The 16,659-nt window shown below is 39.5% G+C and overlaps 1 protein-coding gene across 2 annotated transcripts; it reads right to left on the minus strand.

Annotated features, from left to right (window-relative positions):
- Nucleotides 1-499: 499 nt before the first annotated feature.
- LOC137009604 (uncharacterized) lies at nucleotides 500-16,085 on the minus strand. Of its 2 annotated transcripts, none has more exons than XM_067371939.1 (9): nucleotides 15,950-16,085; nucleotides 14,448-14,711; nucleotides 14,040-14,360; nucleotides 12,748-12,834; nucleotides 12,508-12,557; nucleotides 12,363-12,428; nucleotides 6,959-7,018; nucleotides 3,696-3,752; nucleotides 500-2,968 (listed from the first exon to the last, which is right to left on the minus strand). In XM_067371939.1, exons 1-9 carry the CDS (start codon nucleotides 15,951-15,953, stop codon nucleotides 2,855-2,857), a joined length of 1,023 nt encoding a protein of 340 aa, XP_067228040.1. In that variant the 5' UTR covers nucleotides 15,954-16,085; the 3' UTR covers nucleotides 500-2,854. The 2 variants fall into 2 exon arrangements, with proteins under 2 accessions (XP_067228040.1, XP_067228039.1); XM_067371938.1 differs by having other exon boundaries at nucleotides 15,972-16,044.
- Nucleotides 16,086-16,659: the final 574 nt, after the last annotated feature.

Consider the following 16,659-nt stretch of genomic DNA (forward strand, 5'->3'; position numbering starts at 1 on the left):
TGAGGAATATTGTTGTGGAAATTAATATTTCACTGTTCTGTAATTGTGTAAATGTTGCTTTTTTTTTGAAAAGATGAAATACGGACTCTTTAAATAAAGAAACCAATGACGAAACTCTTGAGAATAATTACATTTACATTTAGTTTTAGAGAATAATTACAATTACAAGCTGCGACCGTTTTAAAGATACTTTATTTTAGTAGCATTGACATCAACTTAATGAAAATAAGAAATATTGCCTTAAAACTTGCTGAAATAAAATAAGCTTAGGTTTTTTGTGCTGTATTTTATTTCAAATTTATTTTCTTTTTTTAAGTGACAAAAACAATCCTGCATAAAAAGACATTTTTTTCTGTTCTTCTGTTTATTTTTTTATAATTCTACAAGTTTCTTCAAGAAGCTAAAACGTCTCGGTTATGTATATAACCTTAGTTCCCTGAATAGGGAACGAGACGCTGCGTAGTCGCTATGGGAACGCCTCTGCGTGATGTCGTCGTGAAGCACGTATGAAATCTGTCCAATCAGGAGACAGTACGTCATAGGCGGGTGACGTCACTGACCAGGAACTATAAAGCCGGCCCGAAAACACTCTCATTCAGCTTCTGAAATCGCTTACGGGCATGCTGGGAGTATGGCAAGGCGACGCAGTGTCTCTTTCCCTATTCAGGGAACTAAGGTTATATACATAACCGAGACGTTCACTTTCTGTGTTGCGGGAGGATTGATACATGGAAGTAAGCGTCTTTTAGATCTATCGTCACAAACCAGACCTGATTTGTGACACAATGTGTTTGACTGTCAGCATTTTGAACTTGAGCCTCGCTACTGTTCGATTCAACTGACGAAGATCTCAAATCGGACGCAATCCACCGTCTTTCTTTGGCACAATGAAATAGCGGCTGTAAAAGCCTGACTCCCTGCTGGGAGGAGGAACCCTTTCTATAGCCTTCTTTTGCAAGAGAGTCTCTACTTCTTGTGCCATCACCAGAGCCTGCTCGGGGCCTACCACTGTGGGCAGGACCCCATTGAATCGGGGAGGGCGTGTTCTGAACTGAATCGCATACCCCTTTTCTACTGTGTGAAGGACCCATTGAGATACTTTTGACAGATTTTTCCACTCTGACAAAAAATCTACTAAGGGAACTAGCCTCTCGAGGCTGGTCTCTGGTGGAGTATGGGCAGCTAGCACAGTGCCCTGAAGCGGAGCCCCGGCAGGGAACGACTGGCTTGGCTGCAGAGAAAGCGCACCTCCCTCGGGTGACACGCGGGGAACTACTGCGCCCCGGCATTGCGGCGGGGTAGGCAGAGCACCCCCCTGCGGGCACCGTATAAAGAGGTGAACGCAGCTTGAGATTGGAGGGAACCACCCTTAGGATCCTGACTGATCTGGCGTCAGGATTTCTTAGAAGCCCTCTTAGCAGCAATGACAGCCCTCAGATCCGTCTTGCCCTTTGAAGGCTTCGCCTGAGAGCGCTGTCCCGCATCCCAGCTCCTCGAAGGGGGAGTACGGGTAGCAACACTCTGCTTCTGGTGTTGTCTATGTTGGTGCGAGGAGCTCGTACTCGGCTTGGGCTGCTCCCGCCCAGCAGCCGAAGGGACTTAGGTGCGGCGGGGAAGAAACTCCTGAAATGCTGCAGCCTGTTTCTTCGATTCCTGGAACCTCTCGGTGACGGTGTTGATAGTGCCACTGAAGAGGCCCGCAGGATTTAGTGGGGCGTCCAAGAGAAACGTCTTATCTCTGTCTTTGATATCGGTCAGTTTCAAACAGAGATGCCTCTCCGTGGCCACCAGGGCTGCCATAGAGCGGCCGATGGGTTTGGCCATCTCCTTGGTGGCACGGAGGGCTAAGTCAGCTGACTGACGCAACTCATGGATCATATCCGCATCCACTTCATTGCTTTCACCCAAGTCCTTTAGCAGATCAGCCTGGTATGCTAGCAAGATGTTCATCGTATGCAAGCATGCCGCAGCGTGACCTGCTGCCGAGTACGCTTTGCCCACTAGCGCTGAAGTAGTCTTCAAGGGCTTAGTGGGCAACGTCGGAGCTTTAAGGTATGATGCCGCCTGCGGAGAGAGATGGCTCGCAAGCGTCTCCTCCGCTCTTGGCAACGCCCATACCCGTGTTTTTTCAGACCAACCACATTACTGTAGGTGGAAGTCTTCCGTCTCTCCTGTAGCCACGCTAACCACATCCAGCTCCTCAGAACTAGACGCCATTAGTGTGACTGTGTCGACCGAAGCAGAAGAAACCGCAATGCGTGCTTCCTGCCTCCGGATAGACACACTGGATGCAGCAGGTGAGGGCTAAGATAAGGCTGGGACAGTCTCTATCCCCGCTGTTACATCCATCTGCGAACCCCAGGACGAGGCGCCGCCCTGCCTCGGCAGAAGCGTGCTTCACGACGACATCATGCAGAGGCGTTCCCATAGCGACTACGCAGCGCGAGTTCCCTTGAAAGGGAACCAGAACTTGCTTTGACAACTACAATAAATGGACATTTCACAAATTATTTGAGCAATTATATGGTTTGAAACCAAACTATTTTTCACAAACATAATATGTAGCCTCATACAGTCACTGCCAATGAAGAAAAGAAATTAAGAAATACATTAAACTGAATGAAACAGAATTGCACAATCTTCATCATCATCTTACAAAATGCAAAAATAGAAATGTAACAGTTTATTCAAACAGTGTCAATTTTTTCAAAATGTAAATTATGACACTAACCAAATCAAGCTAGTAGGATAAACACAGTAAAAAGCAAATTCTGTTAATGTAAAAGCAATCAAACTCTTTAAAATGATTATAAAACAATAACGCGACTGAAAATGTTTGTTTTTGGTAAGTGCGTCACATTTTATCTTTTTGCACACTTGCGTAGACGACGGCCTCCTCAGTGTTCATCTGTAGAGATCTTGGTTTGTGAGATTTGCTGCAGACTACAGATGAGTATGTGACATCATCCTGCAGAGATAATAAACACACAATTATACTTTTGAAATATGGATATACAAAGTCATATTAAGCTTAACCCTCTGGTGTTTTAATGTAACATTTTGTATTTTTAGGGGATTTTATGGTACTAAATTATATTTATGCAGTAGTTTATAATCCATTTATTCACTTTTTAAACATAGACCTGAAAATGAAATTTCCAGCTTAAACTGTCATAAATCTTGAATGCTTTCGAGCACAGACTGAAGTTTTAAAAAAGACAAAAGTGAATTTTATAAAACTTATAACGAAATGTATAATGAAAAATACACTAACACTATTTTCAAATTTTATATGAAATATATATTTTCGTAAACATGTTTTACTCTTAAGCTGCACAAAAAAGCCATAAATCTAAAGAAGTTGTGTTCCAAATTTGAGTTTGATATCTCAAAAAATGAGCTTTCAGCAAGAGTTTGTTTGGGTGCAGTACCAAGTGCTTCCACTAGATTAAATTCGTCTCCCATTCATTTCCAATGCACTCATTTTTTATCTTGATTTAAGAATGTTTAGATATTTGTACTGGAAAACAAGACAAAAATACTGTGGATGAAAACATTTTTGCAGTGTATGTATGCACATTTTATATTTGGCTACAATTTCAAGCATTTAGGCAGAAGCATTTAAATCAAACGGTTTTAAAAATCATGAAAAATGTGAATTTAAATAAGTGTGTCCAAAAGCTGTGCACACTCACCTGAGCAGATCTGCCATTGCTCACGTCTGCCATAGTAGAATAAACAACCTCCTCCTCCTACAAACACAAGCCTTCTTTAACACAAACACACGTGCTACAAACAAACCTTTCTGCACATACACTGATCTTCATATGTCTGAAACGTGGAATATTGTTTCCGCTGTCAAGAGAAATGGAGTGTTCTCTTCTAAACAATTTGATAAAGATTTTAAAAGATACATGGGTTCTGGGAGATAGAAGCATTGTTGTGTGTAACTGATAAGAATGAAGATAGTTAGGAAATAAATGTCTAGCAGGGTAGAAATCTGATAAAAATGTATAATAAAAAATGTGTGTATTGCTTAAACCATTGACGAAATTGAAAATGCATTGACGCAAGTAAAAAAGGTGATAGACAAGTAACATAGCAATTGATGCATGCAGGTAATATGTTAACGCAAGAAGATAAAAACAGGGGCCTTTATAGCTCTAGTAGTAGTAGTTGTGTAGTTTTACTGAAGAAAGAAAGAGCATACAAGCAAGCAGCAAGCGGAAGCCGACGCCAGACCACAGCCCTCAGAAGATCAAAGAAGACATCTGATATTCTTAGAGAGAACATATACTGACTAGAGAAGAGGGTAAGCTTTAAAATGTAATTATTTATCTGGCCCATGGAACTTCCAGCTTAGCTGGCATAGAGTGCTGTATTTAGCTTTTGCCTTTCAAGAAATAATAAACTGAGAATGAGGACTGCCCCAAAATCCATTTGGGGTATCAAAAGTGACTGTCTGAAAAAAAGATAGATTTTTATAAAGATATCCTGACGGACTATACAAACAGAATGGGCCGTGGGAGTGCATTAGCAGGCATAGCTGTCATCAGAGGGCTAACACACCCCTCCCAGGTAGGCTTGGTTGATATCTGAACCGTAGGCCTAGGAGGTACGGTAGTGATCAGAAGTAGACCCTGAGAAAATATAATCTAAGAAGAAAATATTATACACCTACCTGACTACTCCTGAATCTATCTACAGGAGTTGAGTAATATGAATAGAGGAAGTGGCTCGTGACCAAGATAGTGTTATGTGGTCGCAGCGGAAACCACCCAGGGGGTGACGTGACACACCGCCATGAAATTTTTATCTCACAATTCTGACTATTTTTCTTGCAATTGTGATAAAAACAATTCTGCATTGCGAGTTATAAACTCTTGGTAAAAATTTGGTAAAAAATAAAGTCATTGCGAGAAATAAAGTTAGAATTGTGATATAAACTCAAAATTCCAAAAAATAAAGTCAGACTTGCAAGATATAAACTCAAAATTGCAAAAATTTGTCAGAATTGTGAGATAAGCTCAAAATTGCAAAAATTGTCAGAAAATTAGGATATAAACTCAAAATTGCAAAAAATAAAGTCAGAATTGTGAGATAAACTCAAAATTTCAAAAAATATAGTCAGAATTGTGAGATAAACTCAAAATTTCAAAAAATATAGTCAGAATTGTGAGATACTCAAAATTGCAAAATTTTTGGAATTGCGAGATAAAAACTCAAAATTGCAAAAATTGTCAGAATTATGAGATAAACTCAAAATTGCAAAAGATAAAGTCAGAATTGTGAGATAAACTCAAAATTGCTAAATTGCCGGAATTGCGAGATATAAACTCAAAATTTAAAATAATAAAGTCAGAATTGTGAAATATAAACTCAAAATTGCAAAAAAAATAGTCAGAATTGTGAGATAAACTCAAAATTGCAAAATTTTCGGAATTGTGAGATAAAAACTCAAAATTGCAAAAATGGTCAGAATTGTGAGATAAACTCAAAATTGCAAAAAATAAAGTCAGAATTGTGAGATAAACTCAAAATTGCTACATTTCTGGAATTGCAAATTTTTTTTTCGAAATTGCGAGATATAAACTCAAAATTGCAAAAAATGAAGTCAGTTGCAAGATAAAAACTCAAAATTGCAAAAATTGTGAGAATTGTGAGATAAACTCAAAATTGCAAAAAATAAAGTCAAAATTGTGATATATGAACTCAAAATTTGTAGATATAAACTCAAAATTGCAAAAAAAATAAAGTCAGAATTGTGAGAAACTCAAAATTGCAAAATTGTCGGAATTGCAAGATATAAACTCAAAATTTCAAATAATAAAGTCAGAATTGTGAGATATAAACTCAAAATTGCAAAAAATATAGTCAGAATTGTGAGATAAATTCAAAATTGCTAAATTTTCGGAATTGCGAGATAAAAACTCAAAATTGCAAAAATTGTCAGAATTGTGAGATAAACTCAAAATTGCAAAAGATAAAGTCAGAATTGTGAGATAAACTCAAAATTGCTAAATTGCCGGAATTGCGAGATATAAACTCAAAATTGCAAAAAATAAAGTCAGAATTGTGAGAAACTCAAAATTGCAAAATTGTCAGAATTGCGAGATATAAACTCAAAATTTAAAATAATAATGTCAGAATTGTGAGATATAAACTCAAAATTGCAAAAAATATAGTCAGAATTGTGAGATAAACTCAAAATTGCAAAATTTTCGGAAATGCGAGATAAAAACTCAAAATTGCAAAAATGGTCAGAATTGTGAGAAACTCAAAATTGCAAAAAATAAAGTCAGAATTGTGAGATAAACTCAAAATTTCTAAATTTCTGGAATTGCAAAAAAATTGCAAAATTTTCGAAATTGCGAGATATAAACTCAAAATTGCAAAAAAAGAAGTCAGTTGCAAGATAAAAACTCAAAATTGCAAAAATTGTGAGAATTGTGAGATAAACTCAAAATTGCAAAAAAATAAAGTCAAAATTGTGAGATATGAACTCAAAATTGCAAAACATTAAAGTCAGAATTGTAGCTATAAACTCAAAATTGCAAAAAATACAGTCAGAATTGTGAGAAACTCAAAATTGCTAAATTTTCGGAATTGCGAGATAAAAACTCAAAATTGCAAAAATTGTCAGAATTGAGATAAACTCAAAATTGCTAAATTGCTGGAATTGTGAGATATAAACTCAAAAAATGCAAAAAATAAAGTCAGAATTGAGAGATAAACTCAAAATCGCAAAATAATAATCGGAATTGTGATATAAACTCCAAATTGCAAAATAATAGTCGGAATTGTGATATAAACTTTAAAATTGTAAAAATTGTCAGAATTGTGATATAAACTCAAAATTGCAAAAGAAAGAGTCAGAATTGTGAGTTAAAAAATCGCAATTACCTTTCTTATATTTATTCCGTGTCGGAAAAAAGTTCCATAAAAATCCAACACTCACCTTTCTACAAGTCCTTTTTCCCCCTTTAATATGTTTTACGCTTGAGTAAGTCACATCATCCTGAGAGACAACAAGTTATTCACCATGTTATTGCAACATGCAAAGACAAGTCAGATTACTGTGGACATTTAATATGTATTAATCTGCTAATAAACAAACTTTAAAAACTTTTTGCGCGCCTAGTGAAACTACAGACAGTGCTTGAGGGTGCTGTCTGTGTTAACTGTGAGCGTCGGCTGAGATCATGGGGCTCGCAGGTGGAGCTCGCCGCAGAGTTTGAGAGAGGGGTAAACCTTTCTCAGCCTCCAGCAGCGGCTGACGAGGACACGCTCCTGCATGACGATGATGTCTTTTCATTAACATCATCGGATCCAGGAGCCAGTGCTCTTCTGGCTGCTAACCCTAGAGAGCCCGCGGCTCCCTCCAGGCCGCCCTGCCCAGCATATGCAGAGTTACTGGAGGTTATGGACTGCGCCTCGGGCAGGCTGCAGCTGCCCTGGGAACGTGTGAGGAAAGAGAATGCACGTGGATGGCTCGACGAGCAGTTTCTTTCCAGCCATAACCCCGTAACTCTGGTGAGCCTTCCATTCCTTCCCGATCTTTACGTTGAGATCGAGAGGGCATGGAAGGACCCATACTCGGCCAGGATTCATCCACATCAGCGGGTTAATTTTGCTGATATGGAGGAATTAGGCCAGCATGGGTATGCGATGATGCCACCCATTGACGAGACGTTCGCGAACTATTTTGTCACGGGTAGTGCACCGTTGCTTAAAGCTCCGGTCCTGCCGTCTAAACCGTTGAAAACAACATCACGTTTGAACGGAGGGCATATGCTGCAGTGGGTCAGGCTGGTGCGGCCCTGCACACGATGGCGGTGTTGCAGGCCTATCAGGCTGATCTGCTCAAAGACCTGGATCAGGGGCAGGGTTTGTCCCCTGAAGCAGTAGAAGAGTTGCGCCGGACCACGGATCTTCCTCTGCAGGCCACCAAACAAACGGCAATGGCGGCCACAGAGCGGCATCTGTGGTTAAACCTGGCGGACATCGGGGAGAAGGAAAAGAGTTTTCTCCTCAATGCCCCGGTCTCGCCCTCTGAACTTTTCGGCACCTCGGTTGAAACGGTGGTGGAAAAGTTCAGAGAGGCGAGGGCATGGTCAGCAGCATTTAAAACATGCATACCGCTTCGATCTGGTCCTGGGCCCAAACAACCTGAGCTGAGGATCAGAGACAGGGCCAGAAAGTCAGCGTCGCCGCTCGAGTGCCTCCTCCCCCACGGAGCAAGTCTTAAGCAGGTGATCGAGCACAGGCGCCAACAGCGCCGGTGATCGATTGCTGGCGAGGGCTAATTACATCTGCCCTTGCCCTTCTTCCTCTGCCTCCCGGCATATGTTTTAATTTTAAGCTGTAACATGCTCGGGCATTTTTAATGGTCTAGGCTGCGTTTCCCAAAAGCATCGTAAGCTTAAGTTGATCGTAGCTCCATTGAAACCAATGGAGCTACGATCATCTTAGGCTTACGATGCTTTTGGGAAACGCTACCCAGGCTAGTGGTAGGGCCAATGATGATATGTTTTCTGAAGGCCCACCTTCTGGCTTGATAGTGAAAAAGGATGCTTTTCGGCTGCAAAACCATGGATTTTCTTCCTAAGAAGTAAGATGGAGGAATCTTTGGTCTTCGAGCCGCAGGAAGGTGAGCAAGGTCTATATTTATGTTTTTATGCCGACCTTGTTTTTCCTGTATAGCTTTCCTGAGCATGTAACAGTAAAGAAAGGGATTTAATGGGTTAAAACTGAAGTGCTAGGTTGGCTGTGTATGTTCAGTGGGCTATTTTCAGCCGCTGTTTAGCCTCCTTTGTGTTTTTAAGTAGCTTCTCAGCTAGCATGTTTATGTAGCATGAGTTGGTGCTTGATTACTTCAGTTTTGTTTTGTCCGGATGGCGTCGTCTGCCATCTCACATTATGTAGCTTGTGAGCTTCATTTTCTTTCTCTTTCCATGAGATTTGGAAATGAAGCCCAGGCTCAGATATGGCTGGGCTAGAGCTAGGATGTTTTTATCAAAACTGTTTGTATTAATTATCCCTTGTTAGGCTGTATAGTTCCTAGTTCTAGTTTTCTCCTGAGGGAGTTGTTAGGCCATATGTCCATTTTTCCCTTCTGTTATGTAGGTGCAGATGGTTCTTTGACAGCTAGGTTTTAGACTGTTTTTTAACCTCCCTGATGCTGTTTCTCAGGTGGTAGGTATCTTGGTGTAGATAAGTTATGCATTTATCGCTTGGCCCCACTGATTAGAACTTTATTCATGCTATGAATTTGTTCTCTTCTGAGCCACTTGTAGTTATTTCAAGTTTGGGTTGACAATGCTAGCTTTTTAGCTTTCATCCTCAGGGGCTCAGCACAGATATTTTTCTGTTTATGAGAACATCTAACCTATATATATTTAGGATGGCATGTGTTTTCAAAGCCTATTGCTTCAAAGTTCTAATACCACTGCCCTACATTTACGTATGTGAGCTTACTTATTGCTGCCACAGGTTAGCTCCTGCTATCATATGGTAGGCCTTCTTTCAGCCTCTGCTTATAGCATGGTGACTATTTTTCCCTAGTAAAATAGGTATTATTGTGTGTCACTGAGTGCTTCACCTGCTGGTTTGCGTACTCAGGGTAGTTTTAGAGCCACTTTTCAGTTTGGTTTCTATTTTAGCTCCCTGTTTGTGATCTAACAACAGTTATATTGCTAACATACCTTTGAAGTTGTAGGCTCTGTTCTTTCAAGCCTCCTTCTAGTTTAGCAGCTTTGTCATTAAGCTCTGTTGTTAGTATCATGTGTTTGCTCACATAGTTTTTTAACACTGCCACAGGTTTATACCCGTGTTTGTCTGAGGTAGTAGGCTTTTATGGGCCTTCCCTAGACCATGTTGGCATTTGGTTCCCTATAGTCACTTTGTTAGGGTTCATTACCTGTTGGTATGTGTAGACTATAGCTAAGGTTGTAGTTAGCCTTTCACTTTTTGTGGTTAGAGCTGGTTCCCTTTGAGCTTGGTACCAGTATATGATAATTGGTAGGCCCCTCAAGGCCTCCTTTTTAGAAAATATGTTGGCATAATGCTTGTATATAACCATTACTGCTTTGGGCCATGCACCACCTCCTCGAGTAGCCCTTGTCAGGCCTCTCATGAAGTTTAGTGGCATTATTTGCTTTGAAATAATTTGCATGGCCTGGCGGTTGGTATGGTAATATGGTCACCACTGGCTGATGCCACGTGCCTACTAAGGGTAGGCTCTATGGTAATATAATTATTTTCTGTGAATTATCAGTCTTACATGACTAAGCATTTCTGGTTGGCCAGGGCCCCAGGTGTTGATTTAACCCTGTTGGTGCCTCAAACACTGTCACGAGCTGATGCTGTGTTTCTGCTGAGGTCATAGGCCGCTGGGGCCTTCTTTAGCAGTTGGTGGCATATGTTGTACCCCTCTTGTTTAGAGGTAAATGGTTCTTTTACTGAGTACACTGCTCATTGGATTGTTGAGATCTCAGGAGATTGATGAGGAAATATACTTTTCATATGTGAATTATGTTCCATATGAATTCTGATTGGGTAGGTCCCTTTATGGCCTCCATTATTGTATGCCCACAGTATGGTCTACCTGTTAGGGTGAACTTTGTACTTCCCTGCTGGGGTTATCCGTGTAATAGTGCTTAGTTCCCTAAGCTGTTTATGGTTGTAGGCCTTCAACAGCCTCCTCCTGAGGTTCAGCTTTAGGCTGGTTTGTGCTTCCCTGTATGAGGGTTTTAGCACACAGCTTCCTCAGTGCAAATAATCAAGAGCTGAGTAGATCCAAAGATGAGTGGAAGTTAATCCCCTCAATGCGAGGGTTTCTGGCACTCAGCTGAGTTCTGCTCTCTAGGATGTTGGTTCTAAGTGGCCACTAGATACCAAAGCATTGTATGTTCAAGGTTGCATGCCTTTTGGGCCACCTTTTGGACATTCTGTTTGCTTTTTGGTGTACTCCTCTCATTATAGAGAGTTGTAAGTATTCTTTACTGAGTGCATCTCTGGTTTGCTAGGGCCCCAGGTGATAATGTAACCTCCTTATGGTTTGGTTATTTTCCTTCCTGGTGCTTGTAACACTGTCACAAGCTGACGCCACGTGGCTGCTGAGGTGATAGGCCCATTTTTGGGCCTTCCTTGCATGTATGATGGCGTATGTTGTACTCCTCTTGTTTTAAGAGTAAAAAGGTTCCTTTTAGACTGAGTACACTGCTCGTTGGATTGTGTTAGGTGGACTGTTATGTTGGCACTATCACAGTCTTTTTTGTTGTATGCTAGTCATGGTTTTCAACGTGGCCCCATGGGATCCTAGGATCGAGTGGATTTTACTCCCCTCAATATGAGGGTTTATAACATTCAGTTGAGTTCTGCTCTCCAGGATGCCCGTCTCTATGCATGGGTTTGAGTGGCCTACTGCCCCTTTGCAGTCGCTCTTACTCGCTCTCTTCTATGAAGAATGCTCTTTGAGATTCTGTGATCCAGACAGGGTTGGCTAGGACAATGAGTTGGTCTTAGAACCAGGTCGGCCTCCCTGGTGGCAGTGAGGGTGATGTTGTTCCCCTCTAGTGACTGGCTGGGGCTCCTTACGGTCTCCCGCCACATTCCCTTCAAGGGACCACTTTCCTTAGGGATTTTGGTCCCAGAAGCCAGAGCGAGAGCCTTGTTAGGCTCTCTACGGAGAGCCTCTTGTAGGCTTAGCTTGGGCTGTTTGGCCGTAGGGAATGCTGTCACTGACAGCCTTGTGCGAACCTAGGGTGAGCTGCTTCTGGTTTCCTTTGGAACCATTCCTATGTTTCTTAGCCATTTCCTGGCTTGCACTCCCCTCAAACATGGCGGCGTGGGTATATTGTTCCCCATAGCATTGAAAAAAAAAGCAGAGTTGAGTACCCTTTCGAAAGGGAACGTCTCAGGTTACGTATGTAACCATGGTTCCCTGAGAACAGAACCTTGCCATGCTTCGGGCTGCCTGCTGAACAGTCCCTCAAGACAAGTTAAAATAATGGCTGTTTCCCTACGTGTGCCTTTTATACTTCCGGGGTCGCGCCCTATTACGTCATGGGCTGTCACTGGCCAATAGGATTGGAGTTTGTTGACATTTGGCAACGTGAGTCACGTTGATGTTCCCCATAGCGTTGAAACAAATGCAGTGTCTCATTCCCTGTTCTCATGGAACCATGGTTACATACGTAACCTGAGACGTTTTAATGAAATGGAGTAAAAAGTACAATATTATGCTTTTGGTGGCAGTGAACTAAAAGTAAAAGTTTCCCAAAATAAAAATACTCAGATAAAGTACAGATACTTGGAAAAAATGACTACAGTAGCGAAATAAAACTATTGTGTTTAAGTACCTGTTGTTGGTTTTCTGCAGGTTTTCCTCTGTTAATCTTCATCACAGTGGAGTACGTCACATCATCCTACAAACACAAACATCATTTTATTTCATATATTAATACTTTATTTATGCCATGATCTGATTATGAATAGTTCAGTCACCTGATGATCTGGTCTCTGGGTCACTCGGGTTCCTCTCCTTCCCTTTTTTGCTGTAAGATTATAATGACATCATTACATTTGACTACATTTCTAGTTGATTTTTTTCTGTGATCATTGTACTCTAGAGCAGTGCTCAGTTGCATAAACCACCTAAAGTGTAATCTTCTCTTAGGATTGCCTTTAGGTTTCCCTTAAACTGAAGAGTGTTGCAGAAAATGACCTGGTTTTGTGTGTTCATACCCTGTGCATATCTCCAGCAGATGAATCCAGTCAGGAGCAGACAGATCAGAAACATCAGGGAGTATCTGAGACGACTTTTGCTGAAATCTGCAGAACACACACAGAAGAAGTTCCCATAATGCTTAAATAAGAGTTACAAAAATATCAAAAGTGTTTCACTACCCTTTATGTATTTTATTTTAGGGACATGCAGTCACTTCCTGTTTGCTTACTAGAGTGTTTAAAAACATTAAAATAGATCTCCTGCTTTGAAATGTGAAAAGCGATATACAAAAACAGACTTTTTATCAGGTGACATAATGACTAGTTGACTGTACATTATCCCTTTTATTAAATGACTTCTAAATAAATAAATAAATAAATACAGTATTTTCAGGAATATAAGTCATGTTTTTATCATCTGAAATGCACTGACTGTATTGCACGTTTATAATGGAATTAACATCAACTATGCAATTGCAATGGTAATTATACCTCACAGTTCTAGGGAAAACATTTTTTTTCCTGCAATTCCGAGTTTAAATGTAAACTTAGAACCTAAAAATATGTTTTCCACACGTAATGAAAAATAAAAAGGTAATTGTGACTTTTTATCTCTCAATACTGACTAGTTCAAGAGAGCTAATTCAAGATGAGCATTTATGGTTAAAACGTATATCATTTGTAATAATTTTTTTTAGAAAAAGGACGATCGTTTCTCTAGATAAGACTCTTATTCCTCGTCTGGTATCATTTAAAGCTCTTTGAAGCTGCACTGAAACTGTAATTTTGACCCTCAACCGTTTGGTGCCCATTGAAGTCCACTATAAGAGAATAATCCTGGAATGTTTTCATCAAAAACCATTTCTTTTCCACTGAAGAGAGAAGGACATGAACATCTTGGATGACATGGGGGTGAGTAAATTATCAGGAAATTTTATTTGATAGTGAACTAATCCTTTAATTGCCATCATTGGTTCCATGGAGTCTTTCCATCACACGAAAAGCTCTTTATAGCGGAAAAAGGTTCTTAATGTTATTAAAATAAAGGTAAAACAATTTAAAGACCAGATCACTTTGAACAAATGTTCTATTAACGTTACGGAAGAACGTTTGTACAGGACTTTGATTGTGAACTTCAGTTGGGTCAAATGAGGAATGACCTCTGACCTCTAGTACTATGTTTTGTAAAAATGTTTTAGAACTCAACATTTCCTTCTCAATCCAAAAAGACAATCTAGTGAAACTGAGTTGTAAAGCATCTTGATTCACACAAAATCACTTCAAAAAGTGAGAATCCATCTTTTCTTCACCTTTAACAGTGAGATTGAAGCTCTTGTGTTGATTCTCATTAATCCAGCATGAATACAGTCCTTCATATTTCTCCGTCAGGTTAGGAATCAGCAGAGAGAAATTTCCTGTATTTTTACCAAACATGTGAAATCTGCCCTGATAGAGTGGGTACAGTTCAGTAGAGTTAGTCGTCTGGTTTATTTCTCTGTTGTTTGGTAATTTCCATCTGATCTTGTCTGGTTTATATTGAGTGCTGCATTTGACGAAACAAGACAGAAACACTGATTCCCCTGAATATCTGCTGATCGACTCTGATGCTTCATTCGCTGATAGAGAGCAACCTGCAAACACAAAACAGAACTATTTGACTTTGTGGTTTATAGTTGGTCTGCATGTATTATTATTAAAATAACACAAGCATTCCTCACCTTCAATGAGTAGATCAACCTGCTTGACGGAATTACACCAATATGATCCTGCGTCGTCTACAGTCAGTCGATTGATGGACAGTGAGAGATTCCTGTGAATCTGAACTCTGTCTTTATATCGCTGATCCTTGATGACGTTCACTGGGTTTTGTGTTTCTTGTATATCTGTGCGCTGCCACTGGACATCTTTATGCTGTGAGTTTTCATCCCTGCAGTGCAGCAGCACAGACTCTCCTGGAGAACAGCTGATGACTGAATATGCTTCTGTGCAGCGTAAACAAACACAAAACACGGAAAACCTTCTGAAACAGGATTATTTCCTTCTACACATTCACCAAAAACTATAGTCTCTTCAGAGGAATTGAAACATCTACACTCAAACATGAACTGAATAAAATACTAAATAAAAAGTAGTGTTGATCTCATATTTGCATTCATTAAATTATTTTATTTATACATTTACATTATACTGATCACAATCAGATATCTGTATATCCATAAAAAAAACTCAACACTAAACATTCAGATAGGATGAACTGTCCTAAAGTGGGACAACTAAGGTTTAGTGTTTGTAGGTCCCGCATAAATACATGAATGCCAGTGAGATTATGGGCAGAGAGTTCAGAAGCCAAGAAGCGAAACTCTGAAGCTTTTTTGGTAATGCCACAAGATGGCGCTTCGATAGCACGGCTGCCATTTTGGAGTGAAAACTGAACAACAGAATCAGAAACAGAATTTTTTCTCAAATTAAGTCATCAGTAAATTTTATGACACCTACAGTAAATGTTGTATTGTCTTATATATGTTTTATGGAATTCAACCATTAGCCTATACACATTTACTATTAATAGAAAATTAAAAATGAATAAAGTTAAGATCATCATGTTTGTAGTGTGATCCAGGGGATTAAAACATTCAATATATTTCAGACCTAGTGGAGTAACAGTAACTATTATTATCATAGACTGTCATGTATCCCACATTAGGAAGCTGCAGACTGTTTTAGATAACTTGCACTAAGAGCACTAATATGACTATAATATCTTTAATGAATGTGTTATCTGCATTTTCTCATCCTGGGGTTTTTAAAATGCTATTGGGTGGATTTAATGTTTTGGATATTTTTCTGAAATGCAAAAAAATATCCGACATTAGGGCAATTCTCCCTAAGGATTTTTTTACCATGGTTTTATATGTCGCACAAGAAACAGACTTTAACTGATCCAAAACTATCACACTGACATGCCTTCACAGTTCATCAAATCTTAAGCGCACTCAAGAGTCTCACTAGTCGACTCAAAACAGTGAAGACGTCACACCAGCGACTTTATCTAAAATCTCATCTTCTTCTGTTTAAGGTCTGATTTTATGAAAATCAAGGACGCATACAATTCTCATAGAAATAAAAGCAAGAAGTACTGCACAAACAGAATCCAGCTGTTATAGAATGAAGCAGGATGTGTTTTATTGACTGATGAAAATAAATAAATGCCAAAACTCACTCATATTGTTGTTAAGATGTACCTGTTGTGAAGCGAAGTCCAGCGCAGAGCAGAAAAACACACAAGAACATCACATCTGAAATCTGTAGCACAGCCATTACTCTCTTCTCTTCATTACTTCTTCCTCTGCGTTCACACGCTCTGATGGACAGCTAGAAAGAAAAGAGAAGTGTTCAAAATTTCCTTAGACAGTCACCACTTCCTGAGAAGTTCTGTCATCATTTGCTCATCCTCAAGTTGTTCGAAACATGAGTTTCTTTGGTCTGTTGAACACTAAAGACAATAATTTGAAAAATGATGGCAACCAAACATTTTTCTGGTCACTATTGACTTTCATAGTATTGTTTTTCATACTATGGAAGTCAGTGAGGACCAGCATCTGTTTGATTACCAATTTTTTTTTTACCAATCTTCTTTTGTATTCAACAGAACAAAGAAACTCTTACATCTTTAGTGTGAGAAAATGATGACAAATTTTAATTTTGGGGTGAACTGTCCCTTTAAGATAACATTCCATTTTATCATCCTTCAAATGTTATTGGAACATTACTTTTGAATGTTTTCCTGAACGTTCTGAAACATACTGACATTTAAAAATCGTCTAAATAAAACATTTCAGGAAAAAAAACGTTCCATGGATGATGTATAAAAGGTTTTAAGCACATTGTAAAATACCAGATAACTGAATGAACGTTCTATAACTTGGTTCT

This window comes from Chanodichthys erythropterus, chromosome 20 (genome assembly GCF_024489055.1).
Source record: "Chanodichthys erythropterus isolate Z2021 chromosome 20, ASM2448905v1, whole genome shotgun sequence".
Lineage (NCBI taxonomy): Eukaryota > Metazoa > Chordata > Actinopteri > Cypriniformes > Xenocyprididae > Chanodichthys > Chanodichthys erythropterus.